Source organism: Athalia rosae, chromosome 2 (assembly GCF_917208135.1).
Source record: "Athalia rosae chromosome 2, iyAthRosa1.1, whole genome shotgun sequence".
In the NCBI taxonomy this organism is placed as follows: Eukaryota; Metazoa; Arthropoda; class Insecta; order Hymenoptera; family Athaliidae; genus Athalia; species Athalia rosae.
The window spans coordinates 19,121,843-19,146,416 of record NC_064027.1 but is presented as its reverse complement, the minus strand read 5'-3'; the positions used below and the strand labels follow the sequence as shown (position 1 = coordinate 19,146,416).

The window sequence follows — 24,574 nt, the reverse complement described above, 5'->3', positions numbered from 1 at the left end:
TAACAAAATTTGACTAACTTTGGCCCAAGTTGAATGGCAGCTCTGAATTGGAAACTTTTCAGATCTCCGAATACGTCCTCGCACAAAATTAATTAGAGAATCAATATACCGTCTAGAAAACCCGTTCACTTTCTCACTAATTAGTTGGGTTATCATTGGATGAAAGAAAGGTTTGCTCTTATCGCAATTAACGTTTTATCTATAAAGAAATAACGCCACACTCATCATGGCTCACATGCTACACTTGTTTACTTTTCAGAATTTTTCCCATGTCGGAATTCACTTGCAGCTGGTGCTACATCAAACATTATCAGTCAACAAAGTATAAATGTTACTATGCTTTTATGCTACCATTTATTCAAAAAGCATGATCTTAATCATAAGGTTTCCATCAAGCCCACAGTAACGGTTTGCCACTTATAATTTTTACTTCCACTCACATAAGTGCCGGTGCAGAGCTTTTGATCAATTTGACACATACTATATTTCACCAATTCTATTATGCAATGGCTTTATGTTGCTTTTTCTGAGTTATTTTCATCACTATAATTTTGGTTACAAGTTATTTCCAAAAATAGCATTGTTTACTTTGTACACCAATAGCTAATGATAATCATTCAAAACGGTAAATCAAATCTTTGTCAATTGCATGTGCAGTCTTTGAATAAATCATAGTAGACTATTTAGTCAAACCCCACAATCATATAAATAAGTATCCCTTTATTTGCAGATTGCTGTGGCTAGGTGACACCTTCTTCTTTGCAACAGTAATTTACTCATCTGCATTAGACTGTCTGATCAATTTTTGATAACCCAGCATTCTCCATAGAAAATGGAAGGCGAATGTAATTCGGATCGAATAATATATCTAAGGCTGCGTAGAAAATATTTTTTAGTACTTTTATTAGCAACATTTGCTGACTGGCTTCAAGGCCCATATATTTATAGATTGTATACTCATTATGGGTATAGCAGTGCAGATGTATTGTTGTTATACGTTGCCGGTTTTGCGAGTAGTACAGCATTTGGTATAGTTGTTGGTCATTTGGCTGATAAATTTGGCAGAAAGAAGTTATGCGTTACCTATAGTATTCTATATTCATTTGCGTGCCTCTGTAAAGTTCACAATAACTTTATGATCTTATTGATTGGTCGAATTCTTGGCGGTATATCAACTTCTATACTATTCTCATCATTTGAATCCTGGTACATTGGGCAACATTTGTTTAAATATGACTTAGAAAAAGACTGGATCAACTCAACACTCAGTAAATCTACATTTGTCAACGGGTTGATGGCAATTGTTGCTGGGTTTGTATCTTCCATGTTCGTCGACGAGTTCAATATGGGTCCTCTAGCTCCTTTTATAATAGCAATCCCAATTCTAGTAGCTGCAGGATATTTTTGTGCAATTCACTGGGAAGAAAATTCTGTTAGTGATTTTAGTTTGAAAAATCAAAACTATGAAAGTAGTTTCAAACTAATTACAAGTAGACACAATAAAATTTTATTGTATTTGGGTATCGTTCAATCTCTATATGAATCTGTAATGTATGTATTTGTAGTTTTATGGACACCGGTTTTGGATCCAATCCATCCATTTCATGGAGTCATATTTAGCTCATTTATGATTTGCATGATGCTTGGTAGCTATCTGTACACCGTTTTGCATTCGCGATTTTGTATGCCTTGTGAAAATCTACTGAACATTTGCATATTCATTAGCTTGCTCAGTATTTTCATGTGTACGTATGGGTCTTATATTCAAACGGACGAGTCCATGGAAATAATTGGAACTTATCTATGCCTATTTTCATTTCTATGTTACGAAGTTGCAATAGGTATGTATTATCCAGCTATCGGTTATTTACGTGGAATTGTTATTCCTGAAACACATAGAACCAGTATTATCAACTGGTTTAGAGTCCCAATGAACTTGATGACCTGTGTAATTCTGTTATACGTTAGATTCAAACTTCCGTATAATTATCAAATATTTTTATTCAGCCTTGCTACTTTAAGCATTGCCTATGTATCATCTTTCAAATTTGTTAATCTATATAATCGAGATCCAAGGTATCGTCAAGGAAAACTGGGCTCAGTGAACTTTGACCTGTTGATCACGTAATCTAGTCTTTGTCAATTGGGATAGCAGATCTCATTTCATTGATACTAATTCATCATACAATTGCTTGTATCCAACTATAAACAAGAAAAATTTGATAGAATCCAATCTAGCTATTCACTAGTGTATTGAAAATATAGATAACACACAGATTAATGTAATATGATTACCATCAAATACCATGTGCGTGACAAAGTGCATAGAAAATTTGAACATGTATGAAATTCATAGTACAGATGAGCAAACTAGAGTTCTGACTATTTACAAATACATAAGCCAGAACAAAGAGTAAACCAAACTATGTGTATTTATATTCTATAAAGAATAAAATAACTTACATCTACCATAAGTAATCAATAGTTCGCTTTGATTTCTAAGAAAGCTATTGTCTTTATGGAAATGTTTTTACTATAATTTAATTCCCAAAATGAGCCAAATTGTAATACTATAATAACATCATAAATAATAATACATCATTGGGCTCTTTCAATACTTGTTGCCTCTCAAGTACAACTGAGCCTAATTCATTCATCATGGGTCTAAGATGTGAAACAACAAGTAGTAAATTAATTGATGATTGAAAAGTACATTTATTTGTGAGCAATTAGACTAAAAAAGAGCGATATTGTATGTAGATAAATGGCTTAAAGCATGCTGTGTACACCGCTTCTTTGTATGTATGTCAAGGTTAGACCACAGCTGTGGTCTTGAGTTTGGCAACAGGTACGGAAGTCCGGTGGGGACATCTACTTAAACTGACAAGCACTGTCTAATAACGGATCTATTATGCCGATGGCTATAGCACGGCTATAAACCATGTTTATAAACCATGAGGCTTTTCCTCATTGTCATGGTATGTTAAGAGCCTTTGAAATAAAATTTTGCAAGAGATCCAATGGTAGATGCCCCTTTTTGTTCAGAGGTAGCAGTATTGTTCCAGTATCACCATACAAGGTGATCTGAGCCATCTGTTAAACAATAAAAGCATATTGATACATAATTTATAATATTGTTTTCCACTACAGCTAACCTAGTACAGTGTGGATTTTTATCATTCTCCAATCAAAAACAGAAAGAGAGATATACAGCATACACTTCGGCCCAGTGCATCCTCTAGTCGAAAAGAGTCTCAATTCGTTGGTCGAAAAGCTGTGAGAATTACATAACTATGAAACGTACAAGACTGTAAAAACAAAATTCTACCTCCTTAGTATTATGCCCAACGAATTCAGACTTGATGCCGTGTCAAGGAATTTAAACACGGCTACCTTGTACGTACGCCCAATGCGTTCCCCCTCCTAGTTAATCCTGCTTCCTTCAGTTGGGCTCGGACGATCCAGGGGCTGGCAGTGACTCCCAAGGTGGGACCGACAATGGTTACTGCCTGAAAATGATCAGCCATTGCCTCTGCCAAAATAGTCTGATAAAAAAATAATGGATTGAAGAAATCAATCGATCCAAAAACCAGAGACGAAATAAATAAGACTAATGGAAAAAACGGACCTGATGCTCAGGCGGTTGTTTGGTGAGCAGCACCATTGTCTCTTCGGTGGTCCTGAAGTCCTTCGATGCCACCTTCTCTAAATCTGTTGAGTCACTAATATTGACTTCAGCTACAAAGATGAGATAGTCACAGAGATTGATTACCTTGATTGATCAAGAAACAAGCTTTGTCTACTCTTCACGAATTATTTCACCTGCTAGCGCTGAAACCGATACACCTGATTCCCAGAGTCCTATCACCCGCCCAAGCTTTGCCTGATCCATTTTATTTGGGAATATGTAATGATTTTAACTTTTTCGCGTGGGCAAAATATAAATCTCCCTAGCAACGCATTAACACGACAAAAGAGTAATGAAATCTCGTGTTTCAAGTGTTTTTCCGATGCGCGGGCACTCGTTTTCCGCGCGTTGTCAATTGTTTTTGAATTCATCCCTGTTATTGGTAAATCACGCGCAGGTTTTGCATTCAACTAATAATGAATCTTTGACTTCTGATAATTGACCAAATTTAATGTTTTGCTTTTCAAAGGCAAGAAACACAACAATCGAGCAAGTATTGGTCAGGTCAGTTTGAATTACTGGATAAAACTTCGCATCTTAGAGTAATGCTACTGAGATAATGTTCTTGCGTGTGTTTCGCCAATCTGGCCTCAGTTGCTAGTTGGATCGAGAAAACGTAGTCTACGCTGATAGGGGTGAGATCGCTTGTGGAATGAGTAAGAATAAATGATGAATATTTATTTTTCGAAGAATACTAAAGTTCTGACTCGCAGATCATCTTGTATATCACACATTCATAACTCAGTATCTATTTTGGTTATTCTCTGTTTTCGACAATTTTTGTTTTATGAAATGTAATTCATGCCCCGTTTTTTCTCCGAATCAATACAAGCAACGTACGTACATTGTTTTGCACCTCCAATCAGATTTAACAGTTCCATGCTTTATTCTCCACTTACATGTTTCTCCTGTTCCTATTAACAATGGAATTCTGTAGACTACGATTTATCCTGAATCGACATATTGTATATAAATTTTATACGTTATTTATTATTTATTAGCAATTAATTATATGAATATCACATCCAAGTATGAATTATAATAATGTTCCATCCATTTCGATGTTCATTTATTCACGTGACTCCCTGACGTTGAAGTGTTGTTATCATGAATTTGTAAATAAAATCCCACAGCACATACCCGGAATCTTTATTTTCAGTCGCTAGCCTGTATGATTCGCACCGCTCTCGATCTCAGCTTCTAGCTCTCGTATGCAACATATCAATGATCCACAAAGAATTTTGTCCTTACACATTGAGCAGCAGCGAATTCAGGGTTGTCAAACAGTTAAACGCAGCGAGTAGACCGCGGTAGCAGACGACATAACGATCACGGGTAGCTTTCATTGCGGCTTGCCGCTAGCGGCCAAATTGCTTTGAGTCAGAACATAAAGTTCTTTGTATGACGTATGTACTCGAATGTTTCAAAGCATAAAGAATGACAGAATTACCTCCCTGATTGGCATGAATTAGAAACGGCAACCCCAAGCCGAGGTCGAATGCGCGTTGACTGAACATTGAATGCGTTTCACTGCAATTCGCGGCAAAGAATTTAAAGTTATGTGCGCCAGTGACATTGTGTTAATGAGTATGGTAGTGTGTATGTAGTACGTACGTGCGTACGTACATTCTGCCATTGAGTAACTTAGTACGAAGTATACTCAATGATTCTGCTTTTGATTTTGTATACTATTTGCTTTATCGATCAGCTGTTTCAGCCTGCTTGAAATTTTGACAGCTGCGCGAAAAAAAATGGCTACTGAGAAAAACGCAGACTGTGAACGAGACCTGCTCTTACAAATAGAATACGCGTTTCCCATACTAGGTGATAAGGTAAATTGAATGATTCAATTTTAATTTTATATTTGTGAATGATCTGGCACCTGATTCACTCAATAAGAGTGAAATCTGAAGCAATTTGAAGGTAGATTTTTGGAGGTTATATTATGTTATACTGGGTTTGTTTATGTCGAAACATTTTGAGGAAAGATGCAAATGACAGCGAATATTTTCAAATATTATTCAACACTTTGGTTCATAGGTGCACAGCGATTGCACAGAAGAGCAGTTCGATAACATATTGAAGAAAATTAATGATCTGAAACTATCGCAACATGTTCAAGATCTAGTCATCAATCGTATAGAATATTACATACGACATCATGTGGCTCCAAATTTTTGGAGTAAATTTAGCGACACATCCAATGAAAGATATGGTTTCGAATGCTTTAGAAATGCTGTTGATGGCTTGTACTCTAGTTTAATAGAATTTCTACCGATGTTGAAGCATTTGGAATGTCTTGTGCAAAGTAGTGATTTTAAAGGATCACTCTATGGCCAAAAGCATATTCTTGGGCAGTTCAAACTCATTGTGAGAGCAAATTTGTTGAGTCAGCTTGTTCTCAATCACGAAGTGATCATTGAACATTTTTATAAAGTTGCGTTCAATGTCTTCTGCAATAGCGACACATCTCTGCAAGGTAATTGAATTACTTTTCCAGCATATATCGCTGAAAAAAAGTAGCCGAGTAATTACCAGTTTACAATTTTAAATTTTCATATTTAGATGACTCAAATGGGGATATCGGTCAATGTGGTGGTTGTAATCGAGAAATAGATGACTGTCAGTGTCAAGCGATAGTGTATATATTTCATGAGGCTAATCGAAAGTTGATTGAATTAGAATTGCTGGAAAGATTGGTAGGAAATGTTTTAACTAGTTTGATACATATCCGTATCGAGAATCACGTTAATCGAGCCTGTGAAAGCAGCTTTGATGTTTCCCAATTGACATCATTAGAAAATGTAAGTACAGATTGCGTTGTTGAGATTTTAACGATTGAAATATTACTCATTTTTGGTTAACAGAAATTTGTTACGTGTATTACAGTGGTTGGAAACGGTTGTTATGAGCTGGTTAACACGGATATATTCTGGCGGCTCATCTAAATCTCCATCTTTGAGTGGTGAAACACGAGAAGCTATCAATAAATTCAAATATAAATTGTCCCATTTTCTATACAAAACTTATACTCGTACAAGGATTGATCAACTATTTAATATTATTATTGGTAAAAATCAAATCACCAAAAATCAGTAGTTAGCTTCCTGGCTAATTTGAACCCAATGTCAAATCCATTGCAATGAGTAATGAAATTTTAGAATACCCTGAGTCACAGCCAGCAATAGAAGATTTGCGGGTTGGTTTGGAACGAACAGATTTGCGGAAAACATTAGTAGAAAGTTTGCAAGATGCTTTAAAAACAAGACTTCTGCATCCAGGAGTGAACACTCCGGATATATTGACGGCTTATATAGCTGCTATAAAAGCATTGAGACAATTGGACCCTACGGGAGTTCTTTTGGAAACTGTCACGCAACCTGTGAAGTAAGCAACTATTTTATTATTTAAACAGATTGCTAAACGCTAGTGCAATATTTACCGTATTTGAGATTGAAAAATTCTTTGGAATGGTCAATCAGGCAATATTTGAGGAGTAGGGAAGATACAGTGAGATGTGTGGTCAGCGGTTTGCTGGATGATTCACCTAGTGATTTAGCTGATGAATTGGTCAAAGGTGAATCACTACAGTTGGAAGAGAGTTCAGTTGACGAAGAGGACGAGGACTGGGAAAAATGGACGCCAGATCCAGTTGATGCTGATCCTTGTAAGTCTCCCGCGTATTCAGGTAGACTGAAAAGAGTGATTTTCAGATTTCTGCATATAATCACGAATGTGAATAATTTGCATTTTCAGCAAAATCATCCCAACGACGAGTGTCCGATATAATATCTATGCTTGTAAATGTCTATGGAAGCCAAGACCTGTTTGTCAATGAATATCGAACACTGTTAGCCGACAGACTACTTTCCCAGCTGAATTATCACACTGAAAGAGAAATTCGTCACTTAGAACTGCTAAAAAGACGTTTCGGCGAAAATCAGTTACATTACTGCGAAGTAATGCTAAAAGATGTTTACGATTCAAAAAGAATAGATGCGCACATTCAATCTGATCCTGGTTACAGTGAACAACCATCACTTATTTCTACTTCTGCTCTAATTTTATCTGCGCAATTTTGGCCACCATTCAAAGAAGAATGGAAACTTGAATTACCCAGAGCTGTTCAAGACCAACTTGCCAAATATATGAAAGCATTCGAAGCTCTCAAAGGCAACAGAACGCTCTGCTGGAAGCCTCATTTGGGAAACGTGAACCTGGAAATAGAACTGAAAGACAGAAAATTAAATCTTAATGTCACACCTATTCATGCTACTATTATAGTACACTTCCAAAATAGAAGTGAGTACCATCTTCCCATGTAATATAATAAAAGAAAAAAATTACTGTGTTCGTTTATTTCAGGCGAATGGACGGTCGACGAACTTAGTGAAGCGATGCATGTACCTGCAACGGTTCTCCGTCGTAAAATAACCTTTTGGGTATCCCAGGGAGTTTTGAAAGAAATAAGCAGTGATAAGTTTTTAGTTCAAGAAGAAAGTGCGTCAAAAAATCGACCAACAACTGAAATAATTGAAGAAGAAGAAGTGGAGAGTGCTATGGCCTCAGCGAGTGACCAAAGGGAAGAAGAATTACAAGTATTTTGGTCATACATTGTAGGAATGTTGACGAACTTAGACTCCATGCCTTTAGAAAGGATACATCAGATGCTAAAGATGTTCGCTTCACAAGGTCCTGGAGCTGTGGAATGTGGTCTACCAGAACTAAGACATTTCTTAGACAGAAAAGTCAGAGAACATCAGCTACTATTCTCTGGTGGACTTTACAGATTACCGAAATCGTAATGATATGTCCTTTTTGTGCTTTTTTATTTTTGTACAAAAAACTACGTACCCCGAATACAAAATACTTGGTTCATTGTTAAAAATCGCATTTACTCCTAATCCATTAGTTAGAGTCGTGAATTGTTTTCCAATATTTCCGAAACTGTACATAAAAATTAGTAGAAATCCACCATGTTGAGATAATTATGTGACGTACTGAATCACAAATGATAGCTGATTGAGATTAATATCATATATTGAGAAACAATATACCAACGTTTTATCAGCAAAAATCGTCATATCAAAATGATATCAGTATTACTCAGTGTAAGTTGGACCCTCGATGATAAATCGTTCAGTGGGCATGGGTTAGATATTTTCAGTCTTTCCAGATAAAAATAATTGAAAGAACTAAATAAACAACACGCAGAGAAGAAATTATCATAAGTCTTAAAAAAAAAAAAAAAAACCAATCGCCAAATGGCAGTCTCACCACTTGTGAAACCTTTTTGCCTTGGCTTAGGGATATTAGGATTGGTAAGATATAAATCAAACATTATATGCACACAATGTAAATCAACTTCACCTTTTTGGGCTTGATGTCTATGACAACTTACCATTCAAAACCGCTTCTCTAGGTACAGGCAATCATAATTTTTATAGTAACTCTTCTCGGAGTTTTAGTTCATATTTGTGCTATCCCAGTTGCCATAGACGCCACTCTGACTGAATTTACACCAGTTTTGGTCGGGCTATATTTTCAAGGTAAAGTATTGTTCAATTAGGCATTTATAGGTAACATTAGACACGATTAATTTCCATTTATCTATTCTAATTTCAGGGGCGAACTGCCAAATGTATGAAGCAGGTGTACTCTATAATCAAAGTTTTTCTGAACTCCTAACACCGGAGCAGGTGTTTCCATGGATAGCAACTTACACCGCAGTCACTGGATGTTGGATGATTTTCAGTATACTCATAATGACGGGTATTGATACGATGCCACAATACATCAAATTTCCGATAATTTGAACTCCCTGCTAATAATATTTCACTGTAAAAATTGACCTACGTTATAACACTTTGTAGATACCCTGTGTGAAAAGAAGACCCTACATTTTTTCCTCCCATTTTGGATTGTACTAGCTTTTACAAACTGTGTGATGGATGTGGCATTGTCTATTCAATTTCTTGTTGACTATACAGCTCTCATGGTGAGTCGGATAAACGCTTAAGAGCAGATATACAAAATCAGATATAATCAAAGATATTTATACCTTACATCACGTATAAAAAACGAATTTAATTATAATTCCAGAGTAATCTTGAAGTTCACAATACCGCACTTCTGACAGTTGTGCCTTTTACAATGATGATATTGTCATTGAAAGGTGGCACACTCTGGCTGATTAATCTTTTTGGTGGTTTTTTGGGTACAATAGCATGGTGCAATTTCGTCACTCACAAAGATGATGTTCCTCCGCTATTCTTGGAACGAGCAGGATTTTTGGACACTAGGCCTATTCGTGCATTTGGATCAATTGAAGTACCACGGTAAGCAGCTAGTTACGTTACCAAAACTCAAGGATATAAATTAACCAAAGGAACTAATGATTCAATGTTGTTTTTCGCCTTTATAGTCCTTTAAGGCCTTCAAGTCTAAATTTACCAGTGAACAATGATCGTAACATTGCATCACTTTCGGCGCTCAAAAACTATTACCTGAGCCACAATGATATCAGGAGCGACTTGCAGTCTCCAATAGGAGGAAGCCCTCTAGTTTTTGAGAGAAGACCAGTTCCATGGGATATCCCAGAACCAGATTATAGTCCAACATCAACGGTAACTCGTTTGAAAAATGCAAGGGATTCTCAGTCTTCCGGACTTCGGCACAGTCTATTTAATCCACCTTTACCTTTAAGGACAAGTATGAAGAAGAATCAACAGAACTATGAAAGGAAGGAAGACACTAGTCTATAAAATATTAGGAGGGACATAACATACTCAACGCTGGCCGAACATGACCTACCACAATACTTCACACTTCGATCGTTCACAAGTGATCGGTGAAATTCACACTGTGTGTCACAAACGAACAACAGCTGACAAAGTTATGACAGGTATCATAAAATCGCAGCACATTATCTCATCTATTAATTAAACACAGTCATAATTATAAACAATTAGTCACCATAGGAGTAAAAATGACACATGAGTGATGATCGCATATGTGTAGTTCTTATGTTTATTTTGCTGAATATCAGTATAGTAGTACTCTAAAACTAGATATTTGTGAAGTATTTGCGGCAATGATCCTGCTATCATTAATGAAATATTTAATTTTTATTCACAATGACAGCTCTACAAAGCTCAACATAAAAAAGTATACTTATATGTACAGAAAATTTTATCCATATAGAGTGGTAACATAGTCAAAATATGATAGCTAATCACGATATCAGATACGGTTTACCATAAGTAACGTATCTCTTTGGCGTATGATCTACAAAGGATTTGTATTTCCTAATGATCTTAGTAAACCCATTTTTCTGGGGTATTGTCTGTCTATACCCAATGAGCTGACCCCTAATGAAGGGTCGGCTATTTCTAAAATTCGAACTTCGACCTTTTCTATAATATGGGTATTTTTTATATTGCGTTGAATGTGCTGGTCTTTGAGGTGGCTCGACAACCTGAAGACCGCCAGAGTTAAATCGTCCAGGAAGTTCTTGATTTTGGGGTGGATACCCGTGTTTAGGAGCATAAGGGTAGTAAGGTTGCTCATCATCAGGCTCCGCCGAGTAAGCACTTCTTGGGTAATCAGATCCAAGATACGTTCTTGTGGGAAACCTTGCGGCAGAGGTTTTGTGTGATCCACCTGATACATATGTTGATGGGTGTTTTCCGTTCCACCCATAGGTCAAAGGACGTCTTTGCCGAATCGGAACCTTTGCAAATGGATATTTTTGGAGAGAATTTGGACGTCTGTTACCTCGAGGAAGGGTATTGTAAGGTTTTACATCAGGTTCAACATAGTCGCTATAATCTTCAGCAGGGTAGTCGGAATAGCCTTGTCGATATTCTTGATCAGAAAATTGGTTGTGGGGACTATGAAAAGATTGAAAGTTTGGCTTTTTTCCTCCTCGGAAATGTCCGGTATGACCTGGGGGGTACTGTTGTAGATTCTGTAGCGGAACTTCAGGACTCGGCTTGAACGGTTTTGGTTCTGCTCCCCTGTAGTCGCCCTGATAATTATATCTTGGAGGATTATAACTGCTCGATTGGTCCCCAAAATTGGAAGGATAGTCTTCCTCTTCTGATGTCTCAAAGCTATTAGTTCTCAAATCTTCAAGTTGTTCTTCCCTGACATTATGTTTGACGTATTTTTCTTCTATCCTTTCCCCTTTTGGATTATGTGTCTTTCTTTTCTTTGAATACACAGGAGAGTTGATATCATCGTTATCATCATCATTGAAAAAAGGCGGGTTGTACCTCAAGCTATCCTCGATCGGGTCGAAGTACTCATTTTCCTTGTTTTTCGTATTCTCTGCAATCTCCCCCTCAAAACCGCTGATTAAGTCGTTGTGATACCTAGCGTACAATGATCCATCATTCATAGTCTCTTTGGCATCACTAACTTCTGCACTGTTGTATCCGTTATTTGCCTTTTGCGGAACTATCTGCCCATCGGCACCCTTCAAATCTTGGTAATTAGCAAAGTCATTGTGCCTCGTTGTCTTTGGGGTCGAAACCATGCTCGTTTGCGACTGATACTTTTTGGGACGTAACAGAGAGACGTCTTTATATGGTCGAGGTATGGGGGTCGTTATATCAATGTTAGAAATATCCGGACGTACCGTAACCACATCAACATTGCTGCTTGCGTCGTTGGTATTATCGTCAGATGCCATCGTCACCCACTCTCCTGTTTTAAATTAAAATCAGTTCATGCAATTAGGATAGAATGCATAGGAAACAAAGACTAAATTAATTACGCACCACATTCGACGGCGCATGGATACATCATTTCCTTGTCACCCTGATAGTAAAGCGGATGTAAGTGATGCTGTAAATACAGAATGAAACGCTTGTTATTTTGGACCCAACAGTATCTTCGTTTAGGTTGTACAAAAATTGTTTCCAGTAAAAGTCTTGGTGGATTCATCAAGGATATTATAAGCTTACTCCGTATCCAACACCAGCAGTTACTTCATTTTTTGGATAAGAAAATTTTTTCATCATGTTGTCCATCAGCGAATTTGGAGTGGAAGAAGTCCTCCTAGAAGATCAAAGAGATTATTTTCAGCTGAAAATTTCGTATCTTGATCTACGATTGGAAACAATTAAAATAGAACGTCCGATCTGGTTGGATTTATTTCTTAAGAAACAATTCTCGATTGCGGTTTGTACATAATTTTAAAAGAAGAAGATGAAATTCTGTTTGTTTTATCTCATTGCGAGAAGAAAAAAAGAACTCGTGAGAAACAGAAAGGAAGAGAAAAAAATGAAGAAGTAAACGTGTCACGTTATTTTTCTCGTTGTAGAGCTCCTGGAATTAACATAACGGGTAACTAGCACTCCACGGTCACATACCCTGACCCGAGATGTGTTTAATGTATATCTATAGAAATTTTTACCCACTACACTTTACTACACGCCTATAGTAAAACGAACACCGTGTCAAAGTAGATTTTAATCGCGACAATACCGTGCTCTAGTAGTTCTTTATTTATTTTACCAATAGCAAGAGTAGTATAAGCTTATTATAACTGTCCTAAATTTCACCAGAAAGAGAAATATATCACTACGTTCATTCAGCAGTTATAGAATTATAATTTCAATTCTTTCAATTTCAATAATAAATTCGCAGGATTCATTCATTACTATCCTTGAAAGAGGCTGTGTATGACTTCGACAAAAAAGGCGTAACTCAACACTCATCACTTGTAGAATTGACCTCACACAATAAAAAACAATAACGATATTATTTTCTAAGTGTTTTATTGAAATAAAAAAAAAAAAAAAACAACTAACAAAAGAAATACGGTTTTCATCCGAATAATACAATTTATTTTTCTCCTACCACCGTTTACTATTTCTGTGGTAGTTAGACGTGTGTAACATGTCATACTCACGTATGAAGAAATACAAAAAAATAATTACGAACAAGCTATAATATAATCTAAATATTTGTTCTGCTCACCTGAAATTATGATTATTTTTGTATTCTGCTGCCGACAGGCCATGGCTGCAGACTTGAATGGTCAAAGAAATTAAGATAAAGTGACTCCATTTCTGGAAAAGTAATCGTAAAAATTAATTTCCGCGTTGAATGCGGATCCCGAACATGCGATCTGCAGAATATGTAAGAAACGAAAGCACCGAAGATATTTTGGAGGAATCGCAACAATCGGAACACAATTTATATCCATAATTCAACCGTCCATATACGAATCTATGGCATGGTGAAACCAAATTATTGATGTACAAATTGTATAATTACCCCATGCGCGACTTGCAGGAGTCGCATTTTTTTTAATGATATAATTTTCTATATGGGCTTCGTTGCACTTTGTTTATTTTTATTTTTTATTTTCTATTTTTTTTTTTAAATCAATAACATCTATCTATACGAAAATATGATGGTGATTTTCATTCTTGTACAACTAGTAGAAAATTTTCTGTTCCGTCGAGGCGGATGCAGCGTATGAAAATGAGCTCCGACCCGCGAAGACACCGTTCTTTTGTTTATCATCAACTGAAGCTGTTCTGGGATGTTACACGCTCCACTTGATTTAGATTTAAAAAAAAAGAAATGAGATCCAACTGATCCCTCTTCTTCACCAGTAAGTTGAAATAAAGTATATATACATTGCAAGTATATGGTATATAAAATGATTTACATTCATCAATCGTTTTCATTTCTTTCTATACATACCTATAGCTGATGGTATTGTAGACAATACCCTATAATATGCTATGATATACTCTGAATCAATGCGAATAAATTCGCACCTTAACACCTTGAAAATATGTATTGATACGATTTTCATTTTTCACAAAATGAGACCTTGTTTCTAGTTTTTTTGAACCATCGGAATCGCATATACGCTGCAATTGTCCGATATGTATGAATATGGCAGTGTTCGTATAAAACCACAGTCTGTGAATATCGAACGTAAATTCAATCTTACGAGCATTTTAAAGAAAAAAAGAAATCAACACAATTTTTTAATTGATGTTTGTTTCAGATGCTGCCATCATGCAATTACGAGAAGATTAAAATGAAAAATAAATCAACAGTAAGGGTCAGAAACTGGTCGAGTTTACGAGGAATGCCCCTTGTATCTACTTAATGATTATTATTTAGATTATAGAATACAGACCGCAAAAATCTTGTAGTTGAAAACCGCATTCACTAGCATTAGACCAGAAAATAACCATAATCATTATGGCGGAAGACAATCGATCTTCCGGTGAAAATTATAGCCCGATATTGTAATCCCGTGCACAATTTCAAGAAGCGGATTTCTTCATAACAATGATGGAGATTTATCAATGAATATTGTCACAATTAGGTACGACTCCCTCTCTGCCCCTATTTTTTGATACTTTTTCAATTTTATTTCACATAGCGCGTGGTCTGCGCGAGATTACCTGCATGGTGAGAATTTTCTTTCTGTTTCTAAGGAACATCAAACTCACAATCAGTATAATGATCGCGACACGAACAATGCGTTTAAAGTGAAAGCGAATAAAATCGCTACAATTTAATTTCCTTCCGATTGTAAATCGATTATTTAGTTTCTTCAAGTATCTGCAATTTTTTTTTTTCCAGAGCAATAGTCGAATCAGAATTTCTTGGCTCAACAACGCGTAAAATTAAAGTGTATACCACTAGGCGGTACAGTATCAAATTTTTAATTTGTTTATTCATTATTATTATTGTCATTATTCTAATTGGGTATTCATCCGATGCGCATTCAGTCTCTTTCCATTATACCCATCTATATACTTAAATATTCTGATAATAATTAGTGGTAGAAAGGGATGGAATTATCGACATATTTCTGTCATATTCTCATTTCTATCAACAGATATGATTATAACAAAAGCATTTCTGGAATAAAATAATAAAATTCTATAACAATAATAATGATAATCTGTATTACTGAACTTTCTTGATTAGAATGTGCTTCCCCAATCGATATATTAACGGTGATCAATCAGTTGTAAGTATTATTTGAACTGAAAATTGCGTGCGCGTCCCAATAGAAAGAAAAAAAAATTATGGAGTTTTTAGTAGCCGATACGTCGTTGGATGGCAGCACGGTATAAATGGTAAATATATTGATCAAGTTAGACTTTATTAATACTGGTAATCTTAACGTCGAACTATTTAACGTGTCGGTTATAAAGAGATATATAAAAATATCAATTGTCGCGATAAAAGTGTGAATAATAAATGTTTGGTATTGAAACTACGTAATAGGTTGGCCAGTGACGTCATTTCGCGAGTTACAACAGAGCGTCATCGGCTAGTCTATTGTGGAAAATTTACCAAATCAAGGTAACTGATTTTAATTCTAATTATGTAACGCTATTCTCCATTTTCCTTTCCGTTACTTATTTTTTATTTATTTGTTTGTTGTCTATTTTTTTATCTACAATAATAAGCGAAGAGATTTATTCTCCTTATAAACGCTACTAGCGTGTAGGATAAAATCGAAAGGGTCGTTGTTGGAATAATATTTTTTATTTAACTCTCTCTTTCTGTCTCTCTTTCTCTCTCAAATTCAAGACCCCCTCTTAACCCCCGTCGCGCTCAGCCGAGAAGCAGCGATGGTCGTGTAAAAACCATCATCGAAGTAATATGTAAACAGAAGGGCCATAAACAATCCCATTTCCCTTAACTGATCGATAGTACGAATACCACGATCATTGCCCGTTACCACGACCTCCAATCTTCGCCCTTCGTTTCGACGGACTAAAAAGAACTAGAAGAAATTTTCGCGTTCCTTACGATTTTTATACCGTTTCCGCTCGATCAACTAGCCAACCGAATCGTCACCATGCTAGCTTAGGTTCGTCTTGAAAATTCATTATTCAGAAAGCTGAAAACAAGGACGGGTTTCTAAAACCCTTTGTGTCTTTTTTTCTGACTAAATTAAAGACTAGTTTTGTTATATTCAAAGTTCCACATAATGGCATCATCAGATGGATGTTAAAAGAATTGAATTTCCGTAAGAATCATTTTATTCAACCTATATAATCTTTATTTTCAGTTGAATTTCAATTTATCCAGAAATTAAAAGAAGTCAGGATGTCGATGCAGCAGTTTTGCCTACGTTGGAACAATCACCAACCTAATTTCATATCGGTTTTTTCAAACTTACTCAACAACGAGACATTGGTCGACGTTACGCTGGCAGCTGAAGGGCAACACCTCCAAGCACATAAAGTTGTACTCTCGGCTTGCAGTACATACTTTCAGTCGTTGTTTACCGTTAATCCTTGTCAACACCCGGTCGTTATACTGAAAGATGTCATGTTCTCAGATCTTAAGATCATGGTAGATTTTATGTATTACGGGGAAGTGAATGTATCCCAAGACCAACTACCATCCATCATCAAGGTAAATCAAAATTTACCAGAACGTAAAAGCCCAACAGAATTCCCAGTTAAAAAACGGTTAACTAAATATGTCATTCATTTCTGTTTTTCAAAAGACTGCCGAGAGTTTGAAGATCAAAGGACTTGCCGAAATGCATACCGCATCTGTAACCAAGTGGCCCAGTGGAAGTAGCGAGCCAGGTCGAGGGGATCGGGGTGAATCTTGTTCGCCGAGTCCATCTCCACTGTCTCCTTCGCGACGACGAAAACGCTTGAGAAAGACATCTACTGGATCTACATCAGGCTCTGGGGAAAAGTCTGAAGAAATAAACGAAATTACTTTGGTGGCAACCAACATCGTGAAACCGGAGCCAGCGATTGTTCCTCAGGAAGGCAGCGAACACATGCGTCGGCCTCTAAACGCTAGCAACGAATCACAAGGGAGCATTGACGAAGACCAGATATCAATTGTAAGCAACCGTATTTGCTTTCCTTTAGTCATGTAGCAGTTAATGTTTGAATTAGGAGTAATTAGGGATTAAATATATAATTACATTACTAATTTTTTTTTTTTTCCTACTCATAGATGAGTAACATGGAGAGCAGTTCAGCGACAACACCAGCACAAAGCGAAGGATCGATGCAAGATATCAGTCAACAATCCGGGGCCAATGCCGCGCAGACGTCTGCTGTGTCTCAACCGCCAGCCCATCAAGGTAAGAAAAATTAAAAAATATTAATTCGTTCAATCATTGCCTGAACTATGAGCAATGTTTCGTTATAATTGGGAAAAGAAAAACAAAATGATACACCTAGAGATTCGATGGATTTTAATTTTCCATCTATATAAAATCTGTGGCCATATTCAATCAAAAGTGTTCATTTGTTGAAAGACGACTATGTCAAAAAGTTTTCACCAGAAACACAAAAAAATAGTGCAGTGAAGGCAAAGAATACTATCTCGATTATCAAAGACGTAGAATTCTATTTTTTCGCATGTAAATGCATCAATTCGCCATAAACATTCTTTCAACCCATATGTCATCAGCGCGGTTGTACGTGGTACGGCCCTAAAAGTGAATTTATGCAACATTTTATATCATATAAGGAAATATAAATTCTCGAATCGTGATACGTAAACTATGATTTTTATTAATTCTCGAACAATACTAAGCTTGAATCTAAATTCTGAATTAAAACGAATAAACATCATGGTTACTATCTCAAATTAGTCGGTTTTAAAAATCCCATATTATTATACCGATTTTTATTTATTCGTTTATTTATTCATTTATTACACTATTATCTTTCAATATAATGATCGCCTCTATGGCGAATTCATCAACTTCACATTATTTCGATACCTAAGCCAACGTTACAACTTCTATTATTAATTTGAACTATTAATATTAGAATAATTGGAAATATCTTCAAAATTTATGACGATATGAATTAACGGATAACAATTGTTTGTGTCACCTTTTTTATTCAGTGCTACACATTCGTTTTGGAATTTAAAAGGCCATGGATATCGGTTAATTAACAGATGACATATTGGCACCTTGTTTCGAATTTTCACCGCGCATTAGTGTCCGTAAAAAACAAATATAAAGTATTTTGCTGTAGCCAAATATTCAACAAAATCAAAAATGACTACGCTATTATTTTTATTTGTATTATGGTATTATTACTCATACAAAAACATGACAAGAAAAGAAACACTATTCCTTCTTTGGTAGGTATTTCAATTGCATGTTACTTATTAATTATACTACATTAGATATTATTAGAATCTACTATAAAATGCTGGCACAGATGCGTTCAAGTATGTTGCACATTGGATCAACAGACGTTTGACATGATAATAGATATCGCCAAATTATAGATGCAAAAAAAAAAAAAAACATAATAATAACAATAATGAACCTAAATTAATTGTCATTCATAACATCACCATGGCACGCAGATACATAGCACACAGAAATTTGTCTTATCAGATCTCATGGTAAATAGATAAATGGTATACATAGCTCCCTCGTCACTATGTGTGTATGTGTGCTCTGTCTTGGCCTTTTTTTCGATCAAAAAATAGAAAAGAAAAAAGTAAAGAAAAGAAAAGAAAAGAAACTATATAAACTAGATTCACAACATTTTGATAATTTTGTGCTTGAAAATGTATCTGTGCCATGCCATAATTTTCTTCTTTTCTACCTTTAATGATAAACAATACGGTTATCTATATTCTTTTAGTTTTTTCTTTCTACTTTTATCATAATCAAATTATCACATGAGATTCAGAGTGATAATATCATTTGTCGCAATTTTTTAATTATTATTAATTAATAGACAGTTAAATTGACATTTGAATATGGTTAAGGTAATAACTTTTATTTCAATTACTTTTTATTACTGCTCATTGTTTGATAATTGGCAAAGAATTGTTACCTCAACCAAAATAAATAGAAACGAAAGAAAGGAAAAAAAAAAATTGGTCTGTCCCGCAGGATTGCAATGGACAATAATGGAGCATACATATCCACGTTTTGCTCTGTCGTCATGTCAAACGAATCTGTCGATCCAAGCACCATCAGCTTTTACGACACCTGAAATAACAACGCCGCCACCGATCAGTGGTCAGTACTCAACTACAAGCACGACTGCATCTAGCTGCGCTCTGACCAACTATTCAAACTCTTCTCATTCAACGGTTCAACACTCCTCAGGCGTGACGACCCCACCGGCGCCGTGTACGACAAACTGCCAAAGTCCCTGCGCTAGCCCACAAACGGCAAACAAAAGAAAAAGATCAACAAATCCGCAAGCTGATGAAAATTTTATTAAAGCTCTCGACGCCGTACGGTACGGAGGGATAGGTTTTTGCAAGGCAGCACGTATGTTTGGTGTTAATAATCGAACTCTTTGGCTCGAATATAAGAAGCGAGGATACCCTAACAATCGACCGAGTGTTAAATCAAGAGTTAAACAAGAAGTTAACGCCTCACCGCCACCGGCTCAATTGAGCCAACACATCAATTCGCAAAGCCCTTCTCCTATGGGACCTCCGTCAACGCCACATAGTGCTCTCAATGCTCACACAACGCATACAATGCACATGGCTCATACACCTCATACAATGTTGAGCGGTTATTTAGACAACCGACACAGCGATTTTGCTCTTCAAAGTACAGCTATGCCCATCAATTTACACGGTGTCAATTATAATTCCATGTGAACTGCAGAGCTGCATTCGGACAACAAAAATCAATATTATAATTACTAAAACTCAAACAGTCTAATTCCGTTTCATAAATTCAATTTTATTTCGTTGACTAAACTGCTCATGGCAATGTCTTTGTATGTACTTATGCTGTTTTCAATTAAAAAATTCATACCACGTGACAAAAAAATTGAAGAACAACAGTATACATTTAAATGAAACTACTTTTCTAAATAAATCCATTCGCTTGAATCACTTCTAGTCTGTATTCAGTAACACGCCTATCTTCTTGATCGATATTTTGAATTAACCGCATGATGACCTGATATTCTATAAAGCTGTCGATTGAAACCTTAACTTTCACTGCAATGGAAGAAAAATTAGAAAAAAAGAGCCTTGTTGTCTGTTGGTTAACCCTACCGTAAAGTATATTAGAATTAAATTGGTATGATTACCATCCATATCTTTTTAATACCTTCCAACAACAACTAGTACTTTTGAGACATAATCATTGGCGAAAAATCATTTTTGGCTGATAGTTGTCAAGATTAATTAATGGTTCTGATGATTTCATCGAACCTTTAAATTTGAAGCACATGATTATTTTGTGAACTGCGATAATCTTGTCATACTTATAACACAAAGCCTAATATCTTGAGCTATACAAATAAATTTCTAATTGTTGTCGGTACCTAATTGATGGAAAAAAGAGAAAAGCGTGTACCGTCTTGTTTTTTTTCTCGTTTGTTTATTTCTATGACTACATTATTGATTATTACTTACCACTGTTGAATTAGGTATATTTTTCAAACTTCCTTTTTAAACCAGAAATAAAAAAATTAAGAAACCAACCAGTAAACCAAAACTACTGAAAATTTTTAATGTAAAATTACTATTGTACTTACGTGCTTAGTTGTATCGTTAGATTTGGTAATCTTGGAGAAGAAAAAATGAATAAATAAAGTAGAATGTATTATAATCTTACGCACACAATCAATGGTTATTTTTGGGTAGCTATATTTTAAAAAATATAATATTATTCGATTCATAGCTACGAGTTTTTATACACATTACAAATACCCAAACCCGCGATGAATTTTTTGCGCTCAACGATAAATCATGTGTGATCTGCGATAACATAAAAATTCATGATCAATAATCTGTATACATTTCTCAACCATCAGTAAAATTACATATAATGTAAACTAACATTCCATTCCTCATCGCCACGACTCACAATGATACAAAAAGTTTGTACGTTGTGCTTCAATAAATTAAAAATATAGCATCCAAAATTACCGCTGAATATCGGTCCTGGACAAATAGTATTTCAAGAACCTAAAAAAGAAAAAAAAAATTAACATATAAAGAATGAAAACAAAATCTATGCAACACAGGTGTATATTCTCTAGATGCTATTTATTAAAATTGTGTAAATAGTTTTTAACAAAGTCGGTAACACAAAACTTTCATCAATGAATGATAAAATTAATAATAATAATATAATAATAATGATAGTAATAATAGTAATACAATTCTAGGACGTCTTTGTACGTATATTAGGTATATATATACAATATACATATATATTAGCTACATGTAGTATAAATTTTAATTGTTCAATAATAATTATCAATGTTCACTAATTATTGATAAAAAAAACACGAAAAAAACAAACAAAAAAAAGAAATTTGTTATTCAGAGTAGTATTTAGTAGTATGTAGATCTGGTAAATAATTAGTTGTTAGAATTTTTGTGCAAATGTGAAGCAAGAGTAAAAAAAACGCAAAAAAAAATTATGGCAGGATTTTGCTTATCATATTTAGAGCAATAAAAAATAAACATAATTATTTACTTGACAATGAGATTTAATCCGGTGTGTTTAATCCCTTTGCTGTACTGCATATCGTCACAGCGTATTGCAAACGATAACATGGTTTTATTGAACAATATTTGATGTGATGTGCGCGTCTATAGAAGACATAAAAAAGAAAGCATCAATTTCGGAATAAAAAGAAGAAGCTTTCAAACTTGAAGACTAATAATCGTAAAGAATAATGAAAAAACGTCATTTAACATTTGAATAAAAAATAAGTCATATGATAATTCTTGAACACTCGTGGAAAATGTGTGCATTCATAATCGTAATTCGATAGCATGAAAATCATTTGTGATGTAATTAATTGAGTAAGATAGTCTCGATGCTGATAGTAGTTGGTCCATCCCATTCGATCGTTTTTCTAATACGAAAAATGCTAAGGAAGAAAGACAAATACGTAACTGATGATAGGCATAGAATTTTTTTAAAAACCAAAAAAAAGCTGAAAAACCAAAAAAATTGCATAGGTAGACTCATATTTTATTTCTACTACCCATTTCAGCTGTCAAACAAGCAGGATCAAAACGTGGTCGTCTACTAATGCGTCAACCTCGTGTTAAAAAAGAGTCAGAACCGGGTCATCCATCGCCGGACAGTGAACCAGGCTCTCCTCACATTGTTGCCTCTCCCGTAAGTTATCCTACGACATCGTCGTCGCATCCATCGTCAACTCCAATTCTGAATCTTCCGCAATCTTCTCAGGCTTGGGAGGATACTCAGAGAACACCATCTCCTCATATAACTGTAGTGAATCAACAGAGTTTGATGACAGTAAATACTCCGACCAACCTGTTAACCGTCCCGCAACCTTCCTATTTGGTAAAACAGCATTCCCATCCGTTGTTACCCAGTCAACAGCAGAGTGTGCCTGGCAGTTATTTGATACATAGGCAACACTCAAACCCTGAATATCCTGGAAGATCAACTAGCCCTAGTATCGTAATAGATCACGCACCATTCATAAAAACAGAAGAAAGTGTTCACGGAGAAGGAAGAGATGGTCGAGAATCAGGAAGCCACGTTACGGGTTTAAGAGTAAGGACAGCCGAACTCAGACGGAGTTCTTCGTCGCCGCAGGTTAGTATTATCTGAAAAGCATCTACAAAAATTCAATTGATATCATATTCAACTGCAACTATCAATTCATCAATGTCAAAGAGAACAACAAAAATTTGTTTAAAACACAGCTTTATCCAACAGACTGGAGTCAGAGGTGAAGTGCGACTTTCTCGGGAGGGATCGAGCGACCAACGTCTCGGTCATTGTCCGGTTCAACGACCTGGACCAGCTTTAGGCTGCAATCACTGTTGGAACACAATAGATGCGCATGGTAGGATACTCAGAAGGAAGACTAAATATCATTGTCCAGAATGCCAGACTAATCTATGCATTGTACCCTGCTTTCAAGAATTCCATGAACGTCAAAGAGAAGTCTCTACGTTAAGACCTCTACCAAAAACTAGCTCTATATAAGAAAAATCATGTCATCTGTTTTATACAAACGTTCCTTTACGTTTTTAACCTTCTTTTCTATGCATAAGTGGATCTATTACCAGTACAGCGTACAGTCTGTAAACCAGGGCATCGATATGAGGCAGTTACAACTTTTTTGAGGAGCCTTGAATAATAGAAATTTCAATGGTGAACAAGATGCAATTTTAATATAGATTTTATCGAAGTTTAATGCAGTACAACAAAGGTTCCCCAAGAAAAGTTCTTAGCCTGTATATTTGTAAATAATAATAATCCTACTCGTAGATACCCACTCTGTATTCAAACAGTGGATGTACATTGATGTTTAAGTAAAAAGAAAACGAATACATTATAGACATTAAGCATACGTTCAAACTATAAAATCAATGGTCAAAATATTCTTTCCAATTCGTGTATCAATTGCTATGATTGTTATGCAGTATTAATTATTTTATTTTATTTTCATTTTCTATTCTGCAAGACATCGTATCATTGGTCTTTTATTATTTTTTATCTCGTGTAAGATTTACTGAAAACGAAATCCAACGAAAAATTAATTTTGTTAAATTGTAGTGAAGAAAGAAATAACGGAATGATATTAATTGCAAGTTTGTGAATTACATTAACAAAAATCTACCGTTATGGTTTAGGTATAATCCGATAAGATTTTAATATATGTAGTATTTAGTGAGCTGTATATTCCATGCTAAATTAAGGTAAATTACATTACCATAAAAGAAAACAATATATACATATATTTTTGGCAAATCGTATAGCTATGTAAGTATATTTTCTGTTGAAAGATATTTGTTTCTTAGATAAAAAAAATCGTTGGCTGGTTTTTCAGAAATGTAAAAATGACACAAGAACATAAATGGATTTAGTTTTTTTTTTTCTTTTTATATATCACAGTGAAAAAT

General features: G+C 35.3%; 5 protein-coding genes across 25 annotated transcripts; 3 read left to right on the top strand and 2 right to left on the bottom strand.

The window, feature by feature from the left end:
* Positions 1-176: 176 nt before the first annotated feature.
* On the bottom strand, positions 177-5,277 carry LOC125499835. 14 transcript variants are annotated; one of them, XM_048649643.1, is made up of 5 exons: positions 4,829-4,970; positions 4,533-4,602; positions 3,629-3,738; positions 3,405-3,545; positions 1,485-3,093 (listed from the first exon to the last, which is right to left on the bottom strand). In XM_048649643.1, the coding sequence occupies exons 2-5, from the start codon at positions 4,567-4,569 to the stop codon at positions 2,974-2,976; spliced, it is 408 nt and encodes a 135-aa protein (XP_048505600.1). In that variant the 5' UTR covers positions 4,570-4,602; positions 4,829-4,970; the 3' UTR covers positions 1,485-2,973. The 14 variants fall into 14 exon arrangements, with proteins under 14 accessions (XP_048505606.1, XP_048505604.1, XP_048505600.1 ...); XM_048649648.1 differs by having other exon boundaries at positions 3,629-3,711; XM_048649644.1 differs by having other exon boundaries at positions 4,533-4,596; positions 4,829-4,963.
* A 125-nt stretch (positions 5,278-5,402) lies between these two features.
* LOC105683052 (anaphase-promoting complex subunit 2) lies at positions 5,403-8,576 on the top strand. The gene is made up of 8 exons (XM_020850716.2): positions 5,403-5,520; positions 5,729-6,167; positions 6,254-6,492; positions 6,578-6,758; positions 6,850-7,075; positions 7,171-7,355; positions 7,445-7,990; positions 8,054-8,576. Exons 1-8 carry the CDS (start codon positions 5,440-5,442, stop codon positions 8,491-8,493), a joined length of 2,337 nt encoding a protein of 778 aa, XP_020706375.2. The 5' UTR covers positions 5,403-5,439; the 3' UTR covers positions 8,494-8,576.
* A 140-nt stretch (positions 8,577-8,716) lies between these two features.
* On the top strand, positions 8,717-10,503 carry LOC105683059. 3 transcript variants are annotated; one of them, XM_012395361.3, is made up of 7 exons: positions 8,717-9,009; positions 9,111-9,237; positions 9,314-9,460; positions 9,562-9,686; positions 9,791-10,026; positions 10,113-10,314; positions 10,395-10,503. In XM_012395361.3, the coding sequence occupies exons 1-7, from the start codon at positions 8,953-8,955 to the stop codon at positions 10,425-10,427; spliced, it is 927 nt and encodes a 308-aa protein (XP_012250784.2). In that variant the 5' UTR covers positions 8,717-8,952; the 3' UTR covers positions 10,428-10,503. The 3 variants fall into 3 exon arrangements, with proteins under 3 accessions (XP_012250784.2, XP_048505591.1, XP_012250783.2); XM_048649634.1 differs by having other exon boundaries at positions 9,157-9,237; positions 10,113-10,503; XM_012395360.3 differs by having other exon boundaries at positions 10,113-10,503.
* Positions 10,504-10,907: 404 nt separating this feature from the next.
* On the bottom strand, positions 10,908-15,657 carry LOC105683053. Its single transcript, XM_012395349.3, has 5 exons — positions 13,976-15,657; positions 13,676-13,767; positions 12,658-12,751; positions 12,472-12,538; positions 10,908-12,397 (listed from the first exon to the last, which is right to left on the bottom strand). Exons 1-5 carry the CDS (start codon positions 14,000-14,002, stop codon positions 10,923-10,925), a joined length of 1,755 nt encoding a protein of 584 aa, XP_012250772.2. The 5' UTR covers positions 14,003-15,657; the 3' UTR covers positions 10,908-10,922.
* Positions 15,658-15,886: 229 nt separating this feature from the next.
* Positions 15,887-24,427, top strand: LOC105683089 (longitudinals lacking protein, isoforms H/M/V). Of its 6 annotated transcripts, XM_048649621.1 has the most exons (7): positions 15,887-16,042; positions 16,758-17,107; positions 17,202-17,555; positions 17,672-17,801; positions 22,684-22,811; positions 22,884-23,258; positions 23,382-24,427. In XM_048649621.1, the coding sequence occupies exons 2-7, from the start codon at positions 16,796-16,798 to the stop codon at positions 23,652-23,654; spliced, it is 1,572 nt and encodes a 523-aa protein (XP_048505578.1). In that variant the 5' UTR covers positions 15,887-16,042; positions 16,758-16,795; the 3' UTR covers positions 23,655-24,427. The 6 variants fall into 6 exon arrangements, with proteins under 6 accessions (XP_048505578.1, XP_012250857.1, XP_048505579.1 ...); XM_012395434.4 differs by having other exon boundaries at positions 22,684-23,258; XM_012395435.4 differs by lacking the exon at positions 15,887-16,042 and adding an exon at positions 16,113-16,556 and having other exon boundaries at positions 22,684-23,258.
* The last annotated feature ends 147 nt before the right edge of the window (positions 24,428-24,574 follow it).